Source organism: Heterodontus francisci, chromosome 31 (genome assembly GCF_036365525.1).
Source record: "Heterodontus francisci isolate sHetFra1 chromosome 31, sHetFra1.hap1, whole genome shotgun sequence".
NCBI classification, from domain to species: domain Eukaryota; kingdom Metazoa; phylum Chordata; class Chondrichthyes; order Heterodontiformes; family Heterodontidae; genus Heterodontus; species Heterodontus francisci.
Window position 1 is genome coordinate 43,878,946 of NC_090401.1, and position 21,069 is coordinate 43,900,014.

The 21,069-nt window shown below is 44.7% G+C and overlaps 1 protein-coding gene across 6 annotated transcripts in view; it reads left to right on the forward strand.

Annotated features, from left to right (window-relative positions):
* rps6ka1 (ribosomal protein S6 kinase a, polypeptide 1) overlaps positions 1–21,069 on the forward strand; it is a 229,046-nt gene that overhangs the window by 154,624 nt on the left and 53,353 nt on the right. For all 6 annotated transcript variants that reach the window (XM_068011445.1, XM_068011446.1, XM_068011447.1 and 3 more), the window contains 9 exons: positions 141–257; positions 2,544–2,625; positions 2,805–2,885; positions 7,113–7,192; positions 13,557–13,663; positions 14,640–14,677; positions 16,256–16,398; positions 17,126–17,196; positions 19,479–19,567. In XM_068011445.1, the coding sequence (XP_067867546.1) occupies positions 141–257; positions 2,544–2,625; positions 2,805–2,885; positions 7,113–7,192; positions 13,557–13,663; positions 14,640–14,677; positions 16,256–16,398; positions 17,126–17,196; positions 19,479–19,567 (808 nt within the window). The remainder of the gene's footprint in view (positions 1–140; positions 258–2,543; positions 2,626–2,804; positions 2,886–7,112; positions 7,193–13,556; positions 13,664–14,639; positions 14,678–16,255; positions 16,399–17,125; positions 17,197–19,478; positions 19,568–21,069) is intronic.

Consider the following 21,069-nt stretch of genomic DNA (forward strand, 5'->3'; position numbering starts at 1 on the left):
TTATGTCAAAGGCAAGGTTGTAAGTTTTAGCTCGTAGGAGGCACAAGTCTGCTAAATGGAAAGCTGCCTTTTGTTGTGAACGCGAATAGAGTAAGTTGGGAGAGAGCTTCATTTTTAACAGTGCTAATCTCGTATTTCAGGATGAAGGAAACATAAAAGAGATCAACATTACCCATCATGTGAAAGAGGGGTCAGAAAAAGCCGATCCGTCCCACTTCGAGCTGCTAAAAGTACTTGGTCAGGGATCCTTTGGAAAGGTCAGTATGTCTTGTGACCTCATTTCTCTGCAATAGTGGGCTGGATATTAATTTGGAGGTAGGGAGGTAGCTGGGAGGGACTACTTTGAGGTTGGGAAGCCCGGAGGAACGGGTATCCGGCAGGAACTGCCAAATTTAGCAGGGCTGCATTTGCTGACAATGCCACCACTAGGTGGCACTGCAATGGCACATGCGCAAATGCAGCCTGTGTCACTAAAATGTTACAGTCTGCGACGTCAGGCAGCTGCCAGGATTAAAGATGGCGCTGCTCAAATAATCACATGATGGCAACCTAAACACATGGCAGCACACAATGGCTGGAGGGGAGGGAGCGAGCGGGCCGGGGAGGGAGCGAGCGGGCAGACGGGCAGTTAACGAGCAGGCGGGCGGGTGAGCCAGCGGTCAGGGGTGAGGCAAGCGGGCGGTGAGCGAGCGGGACGGGGGCTGTGAGCGAGCGGGCGGGGAGTATGAGCGAGCAGGCAGGCGACGGGGGGAAGGAGAAGAGCGCACCCGCCACCAACAAGGTTTTCAGCTGCACTCTCCCCGCACCCGCTCTCTACCCGCTCTCCCCACCCCCCTCTCCCCCCACCCCTGCTCTCTCCGGCCCGGATCCCCCCACCATCTGCTCGTGTTACGCGATGACGTCATCTGCGCATGCGCCAACCAGTCCTGGCACTGCAGAATGCAGCGCATGCGCAGAGGGTAGAAACCAATTGATGTCGATTGATGTAAGCTGCCGGCTGTGTTGTCAGTAATCACTTTGATTTAACAGCAAGATGTTATTAGCATCTTTTATCTCTTTTTCCTGGCCGTAGCCAGCCAGATTGAGAGGCTGGCTAACTGTCATGTGGATCAGCTTTTGGCACCAGGCTGCAGTCAGGGAACAGAGAGGGAGGAGCGGGATCGGAAAGGAGTTGCGGAGAGATTGGAGGCCAGAAGTGAGATTTGAGGCCTCGTGGAGGAGATCGGAAGAGTCGGGGAGAGATTGGAAAGGTCGGGAGAGGTGGGGTGGGTGGGGGCAGTGTTCCCTCTAAGACACGCTGCTGCGCAGCAACCCAACAACAGCTGTTGATGATGATTCTGCTTTTCCCATTTACATCATCTTTAGACCTCTCTTTTCTTCCCTCAGGCTGCACACAAGCCATCCGCCCCCACATCTCCCTATCACCCTCCCCCTCAACCCCCACCATGTCCTGCTTCATTTAACAATAGAAGAATGTGGGTTAGGGTTGGATTTCAAATTTTTAACATTTTAACATCTCACCCGACCCAAACTTACCCATTTTTGGGGATTAAAATTTCCCTCTAATTCTAATAACATTTTGTTATGCCCTATGGATTTTATAACAGTTTGCAGGGAAGAAATTCTAATTTTTTTGCAGCCAGTGTAGATCACACTATAAAGGCGATTTAAAATCAGTCCCTAGACCTGGTGAATTTATGAACTCGTAAAATTCAGTTGTAATCCGATTATATGTGTTCACCAAATATCTATATTAATCGCTTGCAGTGGCAGCTACTGAAACGAAATAGAATTTTTTATTTCCCTCTTCAAAGCGGCTTTCCACCAATGAGATCATTATTGTCGAGATAAGCCTGTAGTTTTGTTGCTCTTGGATTAGAGTTGCTGCTTTTTTTAAAACAAGATTGCAGTGTCTCTGCTTGGGATTGAGTTGTCGAAACTAGCCCTCAAAAACCTTTTTAGACACTTTAGAAGAATTTGTTAAGATGTTAATCTTGCATGTGACTCTCTTTCCATTGATTCCAAAAGACCATGATTGTCTCATATAGATCACTGGAATAAACAGTTTACCAGATTTGTAGCTTATTGAAAATGCTTCCCAAGTCAACAGCTAAGTTCTGAGTGTTTAACAAATGCCCTATAGTTAGATTAGTCTGCTGTCTATCCAGAGCAAAATATTTGACTTTTTTGGAGTATCATTTTGCCTTACATGGTCGTGGTTTTCACAGCTGATGATTATATTTACAAGACTATAACAGACTCTTCTTGTCTCCAGTTGTTTTCCACAATGAAAAGCATTTTTCCATCAATTGGTCATTTTCCTGACTCTCAACCCTCTACTAGGGGTCTTTAGTTTGGCTCCTACCTTATGACCAGTCTAGCTTGGGTAGCCATACCAAGAGTTATACTCCTGCCAGCATAGCTGTTCGGGTCATTGGAGTATGCAAGCCTTCTCATCACTTCAAAATGCAGTCTCTAGCAATGGAATCCTAGAGTGGATTAACAAAAATCTGTGATTTACAGTTTCTATTTTGCTTTTGTAGGTGTTTCTGGTGAGAAAGATCAAAGCGCCAGATTCAGGTCAGCTCTATGCTATGAAGGTTCTGAAGAAAGCAACATTGAAAGGTAGGATCCTGCTGAGCACATTATAGAAACAGTGCTCATAGAAGAAGCATTGATTAGCAAAAGGGTTTATGACAGAGGGAAGGTGGGGGAAAAACAATGCTAATGGACAGTGCTTGTGAAAAGGTACCTGCTTATGATTTCATCAGCCTTGTATCAACCATAGCTTTGACTTGTTTCAGTGCGGGATCGTGTCCGGACTAAATTGGAACGAGACATCCTCGTGGATGTAAATCATCCATTCATAGTGAAGCTGCATTACGGTGAGATTTTTGCTTTATTTCTTGGCAGGGAAGGGAATTGGAATAGAGCAGTTATGTGGTTTAGACTGGAAGAAAAATAATTGGCTCATCAGTTCTGGTCAGCCCACTGCAGTCATTATGATTTTTGTATCTGACAAAAGATAATTATATCGAACAGAGTTGATGTTTGTCACCAAAGCGTTGTGGAGAAAATATAACCACTGTCGAGTCCACGGGATTAAAGCAAATAAGGACTTTATTTTGTTAAGCACATGCAAGGAAAAAGCCCTCTGATTCACCCAAACACCGAAAGAATTTGAAACACACAATTATAGGATACAATCACCATTACACATTTGTTCACGCTACCCCGACACATTCCAGGTCTGCAGCTTAATCAACAAACTGGATTGTATTGCCCCACTAACATTCTCCTGCTATCTCCTCCCAAACCTTGAAGCTACCAACTCCCATAGTTTATGGCACCCTGTCCCGTCTCCAGCCTCACCCTTATCTCTTTGATTAGTGAAGCAAGGACAGCATGTTCACACAGATGTGGAGGCAATTCGGTACTGAGTTGTACAACTTCCCAGGACAGTGGCCAAGTATCCCATCATGCCTTGGTTCCCCACAACTACAGTGTTTCCGTATTCCCTCTAAGATTGTTAATGTATCCTAATGCTAAATAATCTACTAATGTTGCCTTACTGGTACCACTTCAGAAGGTTCCATTTGATAAGCTGAAGGAATGGATTAGATAGGATGATAGTATGCACATGTGGTGTAAGACTTCACACGATGGCAGGCTGACTGGAATCTGTTCCAAAAAATGTTTTAAATCTTTGCCAACCTATATCTCAAGATTCAGTCTGTTTATTGAAAGTATAGAATCAATAATCCTGCAATTATTATAAATACAAAGGCAACATACTGCGATGCTGGAAATCTGAAATAAGTGCAACATCTGTGGAGAGAGAAACAGTTAACATTTCAGGTCAATGAACTTTTGTTAGAACTACAAAAAATTAGAAATGTAACAGGTTTTACCCAAGTACTGAGTCAGGGAAGGAGGGGAGGGGGAAAGAGTGAAAGGGAAGGTCTGAGAGAGGGTGGAAGACAGGAAAAATTAAATTACAAAAGGAATAATGTGCAAGGCAAAAGGAGATGGTTATGAGACATGTAAAGAAATGAAAGATGGGTCTAGAGTTGGTGTAAACTGGAAATGCAGAATCATCACCAACAGCTGCTGTCCAGAAACATGAAAAACAAATAAACACAAGAGCACAAAGTAAAAGGGGAAGAGGTTATGATATTGAATGGTTGAACTCAATGTTGAGCCCCAAAGTTTGTAAGTTGCTTAATCGAAAATGAGGTGCTATTCCTAAAGCTTATCTTGAGCTTCACTGGAACAGTGTAAAGGGCAGGGACAGAGTGGGAGTGGGGCGGAGAATTAAAATTACATGACTGGATGCTTGGGGTCATGCTTGCGGATTGAGCGGAGGTGAAATGGAAATTTACTTACACTTTCAATTTAGTATACTGTATTCATTGCTCACTATGCGGTGTCCTCTTAATTGGGAGGGGCCAAACGCAGATTGGGTGACCATTTTGCAGAACACGTCTGTTCAGTCTGCAGGCATGACTTTGAACTTCGGGCCACTTGTCATTTTAATTCTCTGTCCCACTCCCACTTTGACCTTGGTCTTTGACATTTTTCCAATGAAGCTCAACAGAAGCTTGGGGAACAGTACTTCGCCATTCGATCAGGCACTTGACAGTCTTCTGGACTCAACATTGAGTTCAACAATTTCAGGTCAAAGTCACTGCCCCCATTTTTAATTTTTTTTTCTGTTTTGCTTTTGGACGGCAGCTGATTGTGATGATTCTGGTTTTCCCATTTACACCACCTCTGGACCTAGCTCTTGTTTCTTTACTTGTCCTCTTACCAGCTCCTTTTGCCTACACCATCACCCTTTTTGCCATTTAATCTCTCCCACCTTCAATGCTATTACAGACCTTTCTTTGTGTGTTTTCCCCCTTCTTCCTTTCCCTGCCTGTATACTTGCTTAAAACCTATTACCTCGCTATCTTTTTCCATTTCTGACGCAAGGTCATTGACCTGAAATGCTAACTCCATTTATCTCTCCACAGATGCAATTAGAGATGCTGAGTATTTCCAACTGTTATAAATACTTTACAGGTGCATTTTAATCAAATTTAGTGGATATTAGTCCTATTAGTTTAAACAATATTTTCCCATATGGGACTGCGTTAAACAATGGGTTCGAGCACTGCAAAGCTACTCAAACTTTGTCAGAAAATGTTATCTCCCTCAGACCATGTGGATGCCCAATGTGGAAATGTCAAGCTGTTATCATGTTGAACCTGAGAGTACTTGATGCACTGGGTGCCCCAAATCATAGAATCATAGAATGTTTAAGGCACAGAAAGAGGCCACTTGGCCCATCATGTCTGTGCCAGCCAAAAAACGATCCACCTACTCTAATCCCACCTTCCAGCATTTGGTCCATAGCCCTGCCGATTACGAAACTTGAGGTGCATATCCAGACTCCTTTTGAATGAGTTGAGGGTCTCTACCACAACTTCCCTTTCAGGCAGTGAGTTCCAGACCCACACCATCCTCTAGGTGAAAAGTTTTTCCTTGTCTCCCCTCTAATTTTTCTACCAATCACTTTAAATCTATGCCCCCTCGTCACTGTCCTCTCTGTTAAGGTGAATAGATTCTTCACCTCCATTCTATCCGGGCCCCTCAAAATTTTGTACATTTCAATCAGTGGCGCAGTGGTTAGCACCGCAGCCTCACAGCTCCAGGGACCCGGGTTCGATTCCGGGCACTGCCTGTGTGGAGTTTGCAAGTTCTCCCTGTGTCTGCGTGGGTTTTCTCCGGGTGCTCCGGTTTCCTCCCACAAGCCAAAAGACTTGCAGGTTGATAGGTAAATTGTCCATTATAAATTGTCACTAGTACAGGTAGGTGGTAGGGAAATATAGGGACAGGTGCGGATGTTTGGTAGGAATATGGGATTAGTGTAGGATTAGTATAAAGGGGTGGTTGATGTTCGGCACAGACTCGGTGGGCCGAAGGGCCTGTTTCAGTGCTGTATCTCTAATCTAATCTAAAAAAAAAATAATCAGCCTTCTCTGTTCCAAGGAGAGCAACCCCAGCCTATCCAATCTTTCCTCATAGCTGCATTTTTCCTGTCCTGGCAACATCCTCGTAAATCTCCTTTGTACCCTCTCTAGTGCAATTACATCCTTTCTGTAATGAGGTGACCAGAACTGCACATAGTACTCAAGTTGTGGCCTAGCCAATGAGTTATACAGTTCTAGCATAACCTTCCTGCTCTTATATTCTATACCTTGGCTAATAAAGGAAAAGGATTCCATGTGCCCTTTTAACCACCTTATTGACCTGTCCTGCTACTTTCAGGGATCTGTGGACATTCACTCCAAGGTCCCTCACTTGTTCTATACTTCTCAGCATTTTCCCATTAATTGTCTGTTCCTTTGCCTTGTTTGACCTCACAAAATGCATCACCTCACACTTTTCCAGGTTGAATTCCATTTGCCACTTTTCTGCCCATCTGACCAGACCATCACTATCTTCCTGCAGCCTACAGCTATCCTCCTCACTATGTACCACATGGGCAATCTTTGTGTCAGCTGCAAACATCTTGATCATGCTCCCTACATTTATGTCCGATTGTTAATATATGCCACAAAAAGCAGGGGACCCAATACTGAACCCTGCGGAACACCACTGGAAACAGCCCTCCAGTCGCTAAAACAGCCGTCAACAATTACCCTTTGTTTCCTGCCACTGAACCAGTTTTGTATCCACCTTGCTGCATTTCCCTGGATCCCATGGACTTTTTTTTTTAACCAGTCTGCCATGTGGGACCTTGTCAGAAGCCTTGCTAAAATCCATGTAGACCACATCAGCTGCACTACCCTCATCTATCTTCCTTATTACTTCAAAAAATTCGATCTAGTTGGTCAAATGGGGAAGTGATAGGTGGATGTGACATCCTTCGTCAGGACTAGTATTTCCTTGTCTCGCTACTGTCCTTAGTTCTTGGTGTCTGCGTCCTGCTTTTGATGAATGGCAGAACCACTTGAAAGGGTTGTCACTTGTAGTTCCAGAGCCAGTCCTGTGTAATTTGTTTGTTATTACCTAATTATTTTCAGGAGATGATGTGCATATCTTAGAAAAGTGTTCTTTTTTGGCAGCTTTTCAGACTGAAGGAAAGCTTTACCTCATCTTGGACTTCCTCAGAGGAGGCGATCTTTTCACCCGGCTCTCTAAAGAGGTATGATTCATCTCTCTTTATCTGGTATGATAAACCGTCCAGTTAACAGCAATACAGTGAAGCTTGTAATAAAGATGGTTTGAAGTGCCCAGAGGAAATGAATAGTTGATACTGTAGCTTGCAGTGTTTTGGTGAGATCTCACTCCATTACTGCCCAGTTCAGGATCTCATTTGAAGGATAGTCAGCCTACTCCTGCTCCTATTTCTTATGTTATATTTTTAGTTGAAATGTTCAGTGCTGAGAGCAGTGTTTTTTGTTATTTTTTTGCCCATTAAAACATGGGCTTTTTTTAAATGGACTTTTCAAATAGTGTTGAACTCTGGGACTTGGGTTCATTTCCAGCCGACTGATGGGCTGAAATTCTGCTTTTTTCGCAGGCTGTAAAGGTCTTGCCCTTTGAACCCGGTTTCTTGTTCCACAGTGCAACAGGGTGTCGGAACATCAAATGCATAACATTTATCGGTCATAGAGACATGGGTCTTATGGCAGTTTTCAACCTTTAGAGAGTTTTGAAATTTTACCCATGCCGTTGCAGAGAGTCACTGCGCAGAGACCAGGTACCATGCAAAATGGAGAGCAAATTACTCTGGTCTGCTTTAATGACACAGTGACATAGATGTTGACCTGCCTGCCTTGATCTCAGGTGCATGGTGTGTAGACAGAGTAGAAGGAGAAAAATAATTGGAGCAAGTAAGTATTAATGTCCTAAACACAAGGTGAGGTCAACATCGGTAGAGACACGCAGTACATATACATTACATAAAGGTGTGCAGATTTCAGTTTTTACAGTCATTCTGTAATTGTGTATTTGATTGTCAAAAGTAAATGGTTGCAGATCTGTCATATGTTTGTGTATGTATTTTTGTGCGGCTTGCCTCCATGTGTCTTTCATGCTGCATCCTTGTGTGTGATTTATATATGCCAGTGGATCTCTGACGGCATTGCCCACATTGCCAGTATCATGAGCTAAATAGGCTTTAATAGTGTGGATATCATCAGATGAATGTGGCTGTATTATGTTGCAGTAATCCTGGAGGGCCTGGAGGATGCCGACATCGAGGAGGCCCTGCAGGCTGTGGGCTGGCCTGCTCGCCAGGGTCGTGACCCTCGTCGGACCCCCTCGCACCCCCTCTCCCCTCACCCCCTCCCTCCTCGCACCCCCTTCCCTCTCCCTCCATGAAATCGCACAGTTTACCTGTTAGGGCCCCTGCTCCGGGATAGGAGCTAACAACCCCACTGCCTTGTGGGCGTCCCCGGAGAGACCAAGGCTATGGGAGTAGACCCTAACAGAAAATCCAGAGCCGCTAAGGCAGTCATATGTTACCGTTGGCATGTTTCCAGCAGTTCCAGCAGCCATACCGGTGCCAAACGTCGTGCTCTGCACTCCTTTGGACCCCACCAGGAAGGCCGAGATGGGGGTTTTGACTCTTGGGCAACTCACAACCTCCATATATTCCGCCCAGGCATGCGCCATGGAGAGGTCACTCCGTAGTCACCTCACAGTGACCAAAACAACACGGAAGGCAGCAGTTACGGGTTATAAGTCCAGCTGAATTAGCATAGAGATTGGGCGCCACGGGTTGCCTTTGTTGGTGGGAAGGTCATCGCATCTCACTGAACAGCTACCGCGTGCCTAAAACCAGGCCTGGTCAGAAAGGTTCTGTCCCGCCGCAGTCCACCTGCTTCAGTGGGTGCTTGGAGCTCAGGGTCATTGCCCGACAAGTGGACTGTAACACTGCAACAAACAGCATGACAAAAAAAGGAAAGGAGGTACCAGCCCTTCGTTTTGCAAGCTGGAACGTCAGAACTGTGTGTCCTGGCCTGTCGGAAGACCTTACACAAATCAGCGACTCTCAGAAGACCGCCATCGTTAACAACGAGCTCAGTAGACTCGATTTGGAATAAAAACAAGAAATGCTGGAAATACTCAGCAGGTCTGGCAGCATCTGTGGAGAGAGAAGCAGAGTTAATGTTTCAGGTCAGTGACCTGAAACATTAACTCTGCTTCTCTCCCCACAGATGCTGCCAGACCTGCTGAGTATTACCAGCATTTCTTGTTTTTATTACAGATTTCCAGCATCCACAGTATTTTGCTTTTATTTTAGACTCAATGTGGACATTGCAGCACTTCAGGAGACACGCCTCCCTGCGAGCGGATCTCTAAGAGAGCAAGACTACACCTTTTACTGGCAGGGTAGGGATCCTGAAGAACCAAGACAGCATGGAGTGGGCTTCGCCATCAGAAACACTTTGCTCAGCGTGATAGAGCCACCTTCAAATAGCTCGGAACGCATACTGTCCATCCGACAGCTCACCGCCTCTGGTCCAGTACACCTACTCAGCATCTATGCTCCAACACTCTGCTCCCCACCTGAAGTTAAAGACCAGTTCTACACGGAACTCCATAATATCATTTGTAGCATTCCTAATACCGAACATTTGTTCCTGCTGGGGGACTTGAACGCCAGGGTTGGGGCCGACCATGACTCATGGCCCTCCTACCTTGGGCACTATGGCATTGGAAGGATGAATGAGAATGGACTGAGACTGCTGGAGTTGTGTACCTATCACAACCTCTGCATCACCAACTCGTTCTTTCATACTAAACCCTGTCACCAGGTTTCACGGAGACACCCAAGATCACGTCGTTGGCACCAGCTGGACCTAGTCATCGCAAGGCGAGCTTCTATAAACAGTGTCCAAATCACACGCAGCTTCCACAGTGCGGACTGCAACACTGGCCACTCCCCGGTGTGCAGCAAAGTTAGACTCAAACCAAAGAAGCGACATCACTCCAAGCAGAAGGGCCACCCACGCATCAACACTAACAGAATTTCTTATCCACAGCTGTTACATAAGTTTCTAAATTCACTTGAAAAAGCCCTTCATAACACTCCTGCAGAGATGAAGTGGGCCCACATCAGCGACACCATTTATGACTCAGCAATGACCACTTTTGGCAAACGTGAGAAGCAAAATGCAGACTGGTTTCAATTTCACTTTGAAGAGCTGGAACATGTCATAGCCGCTAAACGCACTGCACTGTTAAACTACAAGAAAGTCCCCAGTGAGTTAACATCTGGAGCACTTAAAGTAGCCAGAAGTGCTGCACAAAGAACAGCCAGGCGCTGTGCAAATGTCTGGCAACACCTATGCAGTTGTATTCAGCTGGCCTCCGTCACCGGAAACATCAGAGGAATGTATGATGGCATTAAGAGAGCTTTTGGGCCAACCATCAAGAAGATCGCACCCCCTCCCCACCCCTCAAATCTAAATCAGGGGACACGATCACTGACCAACGCAAGCAAATGGACTGCTGGGTGGAGCACTACTTAGAACTGTGCTCCAGGGAAAATGTTGTCACTGAGACCGCCCTTAATGCAGCTCAGCCTCTGCCAGTCATGGACGAACAGCCAACAAAATTGGAACCCAGTGATGCCATTGATTCTCGAACCAGTGGAAAAGCCCTTGGAAAGGACGGCATTGCCCCTGAAATAATCAAGAGTGCCAAGCCTACTATACTCTCAGCACTCCATGAACTGCTTTGCCTGTGATGGGATGAGGGAGCAGTACCACAGGACATGCGCAATGCCAATATCATCACCCTGTATAAGAACAAGGGTGACCGCGGTGACTGCAACAACTACCGTGGAATCTTCCTGCCCAGCATAGTGGGGAAAGTCGTCATTCGAGTTGTTTTAAACAGACTCCAGAAGCTGGCTGAGCGTGTCTACCCTGAGGCACAGTGCGACTTTCGATCAGAGAGATCCACCATTGACATGCTGTTCCCCTTTCGCCAGCTACAGGAGAAATGCCGCAAGCAACAGATGCCCCTTTATGTTGCTTTCATAGATCTCACCAAAGCCTTTGACCTCATCAGCAGACGTGGTCTCTTCAGACTACTAGCAAAGATCGGATGTCCACCAAAGCTACTAAGTATCATCACCTCATTCCATGACAATATGAAAGGCACAATTCAGCATAGCGGTGCCTCATCAGACCCCTTTCCTATCCTGAGTGGCATGAAACAGAGCTGTGTTCTCGCACCTACACTGTTTGGATCTTCTTCTCACTGCTGCTCTCACATGCGTTCAAGTCTTCAAAAGAAGGAATTTTCCTCCACACAAGATCAGATGGCAGGTTGTTCAATCTTGTCCATCTTAGAGCAAAGACCAAAATACGGATGATCCTCATCGGGGAACTCCTCTTTGCTGATGATGCTGCATTAACATTCCACACAGAAGAGTGTCTGCAGAGACTCATTGACGGGATTGCGGCTGCCTGCAATGCATTTGGCCTAACCATCTGCCTCAAGAAAATGAACATCGTGGGACAGGACATCAGAAATGCTCCATCCATCAATATTGGCGACCACGCTCTGGAAGTGGTTCAAGAGTTCACCTAGCTAGGCTCAACTATCACCAGTAACCTGTCTCTCGATGCAGAAATCAACAAGTGCATGGGAAAGGAATCCGCTGCTATGTTCAGACTGGCCAAGAGGGTGTAGGAAAATGGCACACTCATAGAACACAAAAGTCTGAGTGTGTCCTCAGTACCTTGCTCTACAGCAGCGAGGTCTGGACAACGTACGTCAGCCAAGAGCGACGTCTCAATTCATTCCATCTTCGCTGCCTCTGGAGAATCCTTGGCATCAGGTGGCAGGATCGTATCTCCAACACAGAAGTCCTCGAGGAGGCCAACATCCCCAGCATATACACCCTACTAAGCCAGCGGCACCTGAGATGGCTTGGCCATGTCAGCCGCATGGAAGATGGCAGGATCCCCAAAGACACATTGTACAGCGAGTTCGTCACTGGTATCAGACCTACCGGCTGTCCATGTCTCCATTTTAAAGATGTCTGCAAACGCGACATGAAGTCCTGTGACATTGACCACAAGTCGTGGTCAGTTGCCAGTGATTGCCAGAGCTGGCGGACAGCCATAAAGGCGGGGATAAAGTGTGGCGGGTTGAAGAGACTTAGCAGTTGGCAGGAAAAAAGACAGAAGCGCAAGGAGAGAGCCAACTGTGTAACAGCCCCGACAATCAATTTTATCTGCAGCGCCTGTGGAAGAGTCTGTCACTCTAGAATTGGCCTTTATAGCCACTCCAGGCGCTGCTCCACAAACCAGACCATCTCTAAGTGCTTACCCATTGTCTCTCGAGACATGGAGGCCAAAGAAGAAGAATAATCCTGGTGCATGGCCAGTGCAAATCACCACCAGTGCAAATCAATCAAGGAGGCACTCTGCAGGCTCAAACCTTTAAAACTGTGGGCATATTTTCATACACTCGTTTTCATCAGTTTTTTAATTAGAAGGACAATAAAGACTCTTCTATGACTGTAACTGTGCTGCTCAGTGATCAACCAGCAGCAGAAGGTATGTTTGTAGTGGAGGGAGATGGGCACAAGGAGATTTTCCAGTCAAAAGTAGAGTACCACACAGTCTTATATAAAAGCAAAATACTGCGGATGCTGGAAATCTGAAACAAAAACAAGAAATGCTGGGATCACTCAGCAGGTCTGGCAGCATCTGTGGAAAGAGAAGCAGAGTTAACGTTTCAGGTCAGTGACCCTTCTTCGGAACCACACAGTCTTACTGGACTCCATCTAATGGCTGAATGGAGAACTGATGTGACCGACTCATGAAACAGGGAACCTCATGGCATTCAGAATTCTCTTGGGTGAGTTCCAGTCTAAACTGGAATGCTTCCAGTTGTAGCAAGCTTAAATTACTTGATCGTGCAGTTAAAATTCTGGACCTGGTGGACATAAATTCATAACAAAACTACCCATGAACTGTTTAACTGGCACTAAATTAAAGGCTACGGGCCAAGTGCTGGAAAATGGGATTAGATTGGATGGGTGCTTGATGGTTGGCGCAGACACATTGGGCCGAAGGGCCTGTTTCTGTGCTGTATAACTCAATGACTCTAAATTGACACAAACACAGATGGCCATAGGTCACTGGTGTGAAAAATTGGAATTTAGCACACATGCAATTGGGGCAACATTCTGAAGTTGGAGCTGAGGCACATTGTTAGGACACAGTACTGACCCGGCATCTAAACAGTGCTTTGCCTGATCTGGAAGTGCTTAATGCTGATACTAGAGGCAAGAAGTAGGAAAAAAAATCCATTCGTCAGCACAGAGATTTCTCACTTTGCAGAATTACTGGAAACAAAATTTAAAAAGAAGCCAAGATTCTGTCCCCAGATTTCTCGGCTAGCTTTCAAAGGGACTGTGTTGTTGCATTCACTTTCCTGTTTTACAATATCTGGAGCATATCCAGCTCACCAATTCTCAAAAGCTTATTGATGGAGTGACCAAGAATTATTCTGTCTATTTTACTCTCTTCTCTCAGGTGATGTTCACAGAAGATGATGTTAAGATATATCTGGCAGAGTTGGCTTTAGCTTTGGACCATCTTCACAGTCTTGGAATCATCTACCGAGACCTCAAACCAGAAAAGTAGGTGTTAGACTGTTGTACTACTTCTGCATGCATAGTAGGTGAGGTGAAGATTAAGTTTGAACAATGTGATGGAGAAGCAAAATGCATCCATCAACATCCTGGAATCTGCTCATTTTGGTTACCCTTTAACCATTTTCAGTCAATTAAATTTAGAGGGGCAAAAAATAAAGCACCCAGTATTAGTGCAAACATTGTTCCAATGATTGCTGAACAGTGAAAAATTGCACATGCCAGTGTGTAAGCTACAGCCTCCAGTTCACAGGATACGGTGAGAGCGCGGGTAAGTGGATCTGAGTCCACGAAAAGATCAGCCATGATCTTATTGAATGGCGGAGCAGGCTCAAGGGGCTGGACGGCCTACTCCTGCTCCTAGTTCTTATGATCTTATGAATTAAGATGAGATTTACGCATGGGATACAACAGCTATTCTCCTATGTAAAATCCAGATCACGTATTTTGATTTTTAACTTTTTCCTTGTTTCCAAATTATTCAACAGCAGATTGGAGGGAGGTGTGGGGATGGGGGTGTTCAATGATCAAGTGGGATGGGGGTGAGTGGGAGCGGTTGATGGCTGGAGAGGCCAGAGGACTCCTTGAGACAGCACTCTGCTTCTTCTGGCCCATAAGAAGTCCTCACAAGTTATTTTTAACACACACTGTGGCCTCTTCTGACCAGTCAGTGCCTCTGCTGTACTTTGTTGGCAGGTTGTTTGCAGTGTGGGACTCCCTGACGCAGCATTAAAATAATGTTGCAGCTGTAATTACATCATCAGACTGCAACTTTTGCATTTAAAGAGGCCTGTGCCTACTGCATCAGGAGTCTCAGCCATCTTGAAGGTGAAATGGTGCTGATAAGATCACCTGAACTATTTCCTTCAGTGTAAAATTCTAAGCTTCTGCATCTTCAGACTACAGCTGTGATGTCATGTCTGTCTCTGACTTGTAATTTTGTTATTTCCTCCTTTTCTCTCAGTATTCTACTGGATGAAGAAGGGCACATTAAGCTAACAGGTGAGTGGTGATAGAGTAGGAAATTCAACATTGACCAGTTGCTCAGACCACTAGAAATAGATTGCAAATTCCCCATTAAATGTCGCAAAATCTACATTTACTGACTTCCTATCTTTCTCTTACTCACTTTCCTGTACTCTTTTAATTGTATACTCTACAAGAAAGCTCTATAGTTCCCTTATTCTACAATATTAAGCAAACACACACATTTAGTTTTTAATATTTGTTTGTAACATTCTGTTTCTCTCCAAACTATATCTAGACTTTGCTGAGATAATAGATGTGTAACCTGGTGATGATGCCCAGCTCTACCTCTCCACTGTTTTTCTTGACCCCATGATTACTCTGTTGTCAGACTACCTGAATAACATCGAGTTATGGATGAGCTTCTTCCAATTTAATACTGGGAACACCAATGCCATTGTTTGTGGATCCCGTTCCCACAGACTCCATTCCCTTCCCTGCAATTGACTCAGGCTGAATCAGACCATCTGAAATCTTGGCATCAAGTTTATCTCTAAGCTGAACAAACCCATATCCTATCTGTCACAACACTGTCTGTCCTCAGCTATGCAAAATCACTGTCCTCCTGGGTTTTAACCCCTCCACTGCTGAAACTCTTAGCCATGCATCTGTCATCTTCGAACCTGATTTATTCCACTTCTCTAATTTGACCAAACAGAGCTGTCCATATTCTGTCCTACACAAAGCCTCATTTGCCCATCATCCTAGTCCTTGCAAATCTACGTTGGCTTTGTTTGTGTCGACCATGGCTCAGATGATAGCACTCTTGCCTCTGAGTGAGAAGGTTGTAGGTTCAAATCCCACTTCAGGACTTGAGCACAAGAATCTAGGCTGGCACCCCAGTGCAGTACTGAGGGACTGAACTGTCAGAGGTGCCGTCTTTCGAATATTAAACTGAGGCCCCATTTGCTTTCTCAGGTGGATGTAAAAGATCCCATGGACTGTTTCAAAGAAGAACTAGATAGTTATAGCTGGAATCCTGGCCAATATTTAGCGTTCAATCAGCATCACAAATACAGCTCATGTGGTCATTATCATATTGCTGTTTGTGGAAGTTTGTTGTGTGCAAATTGGCTGCTGCATTTCCTACATGACAATAGTGACTACACTTCAAAAAAAAAAAGTACTTCATTGGCAGGAAAGTGCTTTGGGATGGCCAATGGTCATGAAAGGCGCAATATAAGTGCAAGTCTTTTTTTCCAAAGAATTTAAATTTAAACTGTTCTTCTATTCCCTCCACAGTCATACCTCACTCTATTTATGATTTATGCAACCTCCAGCCTTGTATACCACCCTCACACCCTTTAGTTCTCAGACTCTGAACTGTTGTGTTTATACCCACTTCTTGACCCCACTCTCTGCAACTCCCTATATAAACCTCTTCACCTCTTTAAAAGAAAATTGTTGTTGTTATTGTTGGTGATGATGGTTCTTGTTGAATGAAAGAAACTAGTGAAAACAATAATGTTGAAGTGAAGCAGTCAGACCATGTTGATGACTGAACTGTTTGGCTGCTGTAAGTCTGATTTACTTTTGAAGCGTTTCTCTTTTAAGACTTTGGCCTGAGCAAGGAAGCTGTTGACCATGAGAAGAAGGCCTATTCGTTTTGTGGAACTGTTGAGTATATGGCTCCTGAGGTGGTTAATCGGCGTGGCCATACACACAGTGCTGACTGGTGGTCCTATGGAGTTTTAATGGTACATACGTTTAATCAGTGTCACTGATTGCTCTTCTATAATTCTACTCTTTCACTCCCTGCTTACTCAAATTACGTTTCAACCCGATATCTTGAAGCCATAAGAACACTGAAACTGAATGGTGAGTGACTTGGTCTTGGGCGACTCATGACATCACTTAAAACTATTACGAGGAGACATTGGGAACTCTACAGTTGAGGATCTAATTCCATTACTTAGAGAGATACAGCACTGAAACAGGCCCTTCAGCCCACTGAGTCTGTGCTGACCATCAACCACCCATTCATACTAATCCTACATTAATCGCATATTCCCTACCACATCCCCACCTTCCCTCAATTCTCCTCCTACCTACCTACACTAGGGGCAATTTACAATGGCCAATTTACCTGTCAACCTGCAAGTCTTTGGCTGTGGGAGGAAACCGGAGCACCCGGCGGAAACCCACGCGGTCACAGGGAGAGCTTGCAAACTCTGCACAGGCAGTACCCAGAACTGAAACCGGGTCGCTGGAGCTGTGAGGCTGCGGTGCTAACTATTGCACCACTGTGCCGCCCTTGAAGCCCACTAGTACTTAATGTTACCCCCATGTTTCCATATTGGGTTTAGTTTTGAGGAATGTGAAGGCTGGCCAGCATTTGCACATGTTGTTTTTGACCAGAGTTTGACTGGGATGTGTGTACTGTTTAACCTCTGATCTTTGCGTAATGTTTCTGTTTCTCTTCAGTTTGAGATGCTCACTGGTTCTCTGCCATTCCAAGGGAAGGACAGGAAGGAGACCATGACACTCATTCTAAAGTAAGCCCTTGGGTTAATGTTGACTGTGTGGCAGTAATTTAACTTTCAGATACTTACTGCAATATTGAATGTTACTCCTTGAGATAGATTTACACTGAGGAAATAACTTGTATGTTTGTAAGAAATGTTCTCTTTGCTGAAATCCACTGCCAAGCACTTTATTTAGGAACATTGGGATGCACAGGATGGAGCGATCATTAAGGTTCATCTGCCCAATACAAGAATTCAGAAAAATTCTCTGCTTTTCGTCCCCCTCAATCATGTCTTCGACAAAAAATTATCCTGCTCCTTTTGAAATACCCACCTCAACACTCTCCCTTGGCTGTCTGTTTTACACATTCATAGAAAATAAACAATCTCTGTATGATCCAGTATGATTTCTGACTTTGGGAAATGACATTATTCAGTAGTCAGGAATGACATGACTGGAACATGAGCACAGAATTTACAGGCAGCATCTTTGATTTGTTCCTGTGTGCCACGAATGTGTTTGCAGTATCTTAAAACAGCTCAGTGCCACCCTGCATTTAAAGATGTTTTATTTTTATACATTGGAGTGCTCAGAAATAAAAGTAGCCAAAAACTTCCATTACTGATCAGTCTATGATATGATGTCATCCTGGTTGGTTGTTGTGCACATCCTATCGGCACATGCTGTTCCAGTACAGCTACAACACTGGCATCTAACCGACAATGTGTAAGATTGCTCAGGTATATCCTGTGCACAAAAAGCAGGACAAATCCAACCCATCCAATTACTGTCCCATCAGTCTACTCTCAATCATCAGCAAAGTGATGGAAGGTGTTGTCAACAGTGCTATCAAGCGGCATTTACTCATTATTAACCTGCTCACTGATGCTCAGTTTGGTCTCCACCAGGGCCACTCAGCTGCAGACCTCATTACAGCCTTGGTCCAAACGTGGATAAAAGAGTTGAACTCGAGGTGAGGTGAGAGTGACTGCCCTTGACATCAAGGCAGCATTTGACTGAGTGGGGCATCAAGGAGCCCTAGCAAAACTGGAGTTAATAGGAATTGGGGGAAAACTCTCCACTGGTTGGAGTCATACCTAGCACAAAGGAAGATGGTTGTGGTTGTTGGAGGTCAATAATCTCAGTCCCAGGACATCACTGCAGGAGTTCCTCAGGGTAGTGTCCTAGGCCCAACCATCTTCAGCTGCTTCATCAATTACCTTCCTTCAATCATAAGGTTAGATGTGGGGATGTTCGCTGATGATTGCACAATGTTCAGCACCATTCGTGACTCCTCAGCTACTGAAGCGGTCTGTGTCCATATGTAACAAGACCTGGACAACATTCAGGCTAGTGCTAATAAATGACAAATTACATTCGTGCCACACAAGTGCCAGGCAATAACCACCTCAAACAAGAGAGGATCCACCCATCTCCTCATGACATTCAATGGCATTACCATCACTGAATCCCCCACTATCAACATCCTGGGGGTTGCCGTTGACCAGAAATTGAACTGGACCAGTCATATAAGTACTATGGCTACAAGAGCAGGTCAGAGGCTGGGAATTCTGCAGCAAGTAACTCACCACCTGTCTCCCCAAAGCCTGTCCTCCATCTACAAGGCCCAAGTCAGGAGTGTGATGGAATACTCTCCACTTGGAAGGATGAGTGCAGCTCCAACAACATTCAAGAAGATCAACACCATCCAGTACAAAGCAGCCCGCTTGATTGGCGCCCCATCCACCACCTTCACCATTCACTTCCTCCACCACCAACGCATAGTGGCAGCAGTTTGTAGCAACTTCAAGATGCACTGCAGCAACTCACCAAGACTCCTTCGACAGCATCTTTCAAACCCCCGACCCCTCTCGCCTAGAAGACAAGGGCAGCAGATACATGGGAACACCACCACCTGCAAGTTCCCTTCCAAGCTGCACACCATCCTGACCTGGAACTATATCACCATTCCTTCACTGTCACTGGGTCAAAATCCTGGAACTCCCTTAACGGCATTGTGGGAATACCTACACCATGAGGACTGCAGTGGTTCAAGAAGGCGGCTCACCATCACCTGCTCAAGGGTGATTAGGGATATGCAATAAATGCTGGCCTATACAGCGACGCCCACATTCCAAGAAAGAAAAAAAAATGCCTCACCTATCTGGAACAGTGCAAACTATAAAATTGTAAATTCTTTGGCCGATTAATTTATTGATGCGTTAGATGTTTCATGGCTAATGTGGAGGAAAGGCTTTGGAAAGTGCAGAATTCTGTGTAGTATTTAACTGCATACAAATTCTTTTTCTAGGGCTAAATTGGGAATGCCTCAGTTCTTGAGTCCTGAAGCCCAAAGTTTGTTGCGAGCACTTTTCAAGAGAAATCCCACCAACAGATTAGGTAACTATTGGATTGCGCTCAGCTGGTTGATCTACTGAACAGATGCTTATGACAGATGTTTCTAAATCTGATGGTTGAACATTGATTCTCCTGTTTCGCAGGAGCATGAGACCAAATTGCTACATTCTTTAAGCTTAGCATCCTTCTCATGAATCTATTTTGAAAGGCGGACTTGCATTTATATACCATTTTATCATATTTCTCAGTCGTGCCTCGAGCAATTCACATACAGTCATAGAGTCATCTACGGCAGTGAAGGAGACCATTCGGCTCATCAAGTCCGTGCCGGCCCAGTTATAGTTCTGAAGTATAATGCAGGGAAATGTGAGGTTATTCACTTTGGTAGGAAGAATAGAAAAATAATATTTTTAATTGGTGGGAAACTTTTAAATGTTGATGTTTAGAGAGATTTGGTTGTCCTTATACAAGAAACACAAAGTTAGTATGCAGGTACAGCAAATAATTAGGAAGGCAGATGGCATATGGCCTTTGTTGCAAGGGAGCTGGAGTACAAGAGTAAGGAAATCTTGCTACAATTGAACAGGGCTTTGGTGAATACTGTGCACAGTTTTGGTCTAACTTGAAGGCAGGTCATTGAAGGTTCTCTAGATTGATCCCTGGGATGAGGGGGTTGCCCTATGATGAGCAGTTGAGTAGATTGGGCTTATACTCTCTGAAGTTTAGAAGAATGACAGGTGATCTCGTTGAAACTTATAAGATTCTGAGAGGTTTGAAAGGGTATGCTGAGAGGTTGTTTCCCTTGGCAGGAGAGTTGAGAACTAGGGGGCATAGTCTCAGGATTAGGGATCAATCATTCGAGACTGAGATGAGGAGGAATTTCTTCACTCAGAGCGTTGTGAATCTTAGGAATTCTCTACCCCAGAGGGCTTTGAATGCTCAGTTGTTGTGTATATTCAAGGTTGAGAGAGATTTTTGGACTCTAAGGAAATTGAAGGATATGGGGATCAGGTGGGATAGTGGAATTGAGGTCAAAGATCAGCCATGATCTTATTTAATAGCAAAACGGACTTGAGAGGCCATGTGGCCTACTCCTGCTTATGTTTCTTATGTTTTTATATGGGCTTGTAGCAGCCATTGTTTTTAGGAATATAGAACAAGAGTAGGCCAGTCAGCCCTCAAGCCTGTGCCAGCATTCAGTTAGATCATGACTGATCTGCACATCAGCTCCATTTACCTGCCTTTGTTGCATATCGCTTGATACCCTTTCCAACAAAAAAAAAACTATCAATCTGAGTCTTGAAATTTTCAATTATTCCAGCATCCAGAACCTTTTGAGGGGGGGGACAGTTCCAGTTTTAGACTACTTTGTGTGAAAATTTGGTTTCACGACTGAATGACATAGCCAGCCCCTTGTTATGGATTCTTCCACCAGAGGAAATAGTTTTTATATATGTACTCTGTTGAATCCTTTTATTATTTTAAACACCTCAATTAGATCATACTTCAGCCTTCTAAACTTAAGGGAATACAAGTCAAGTTTA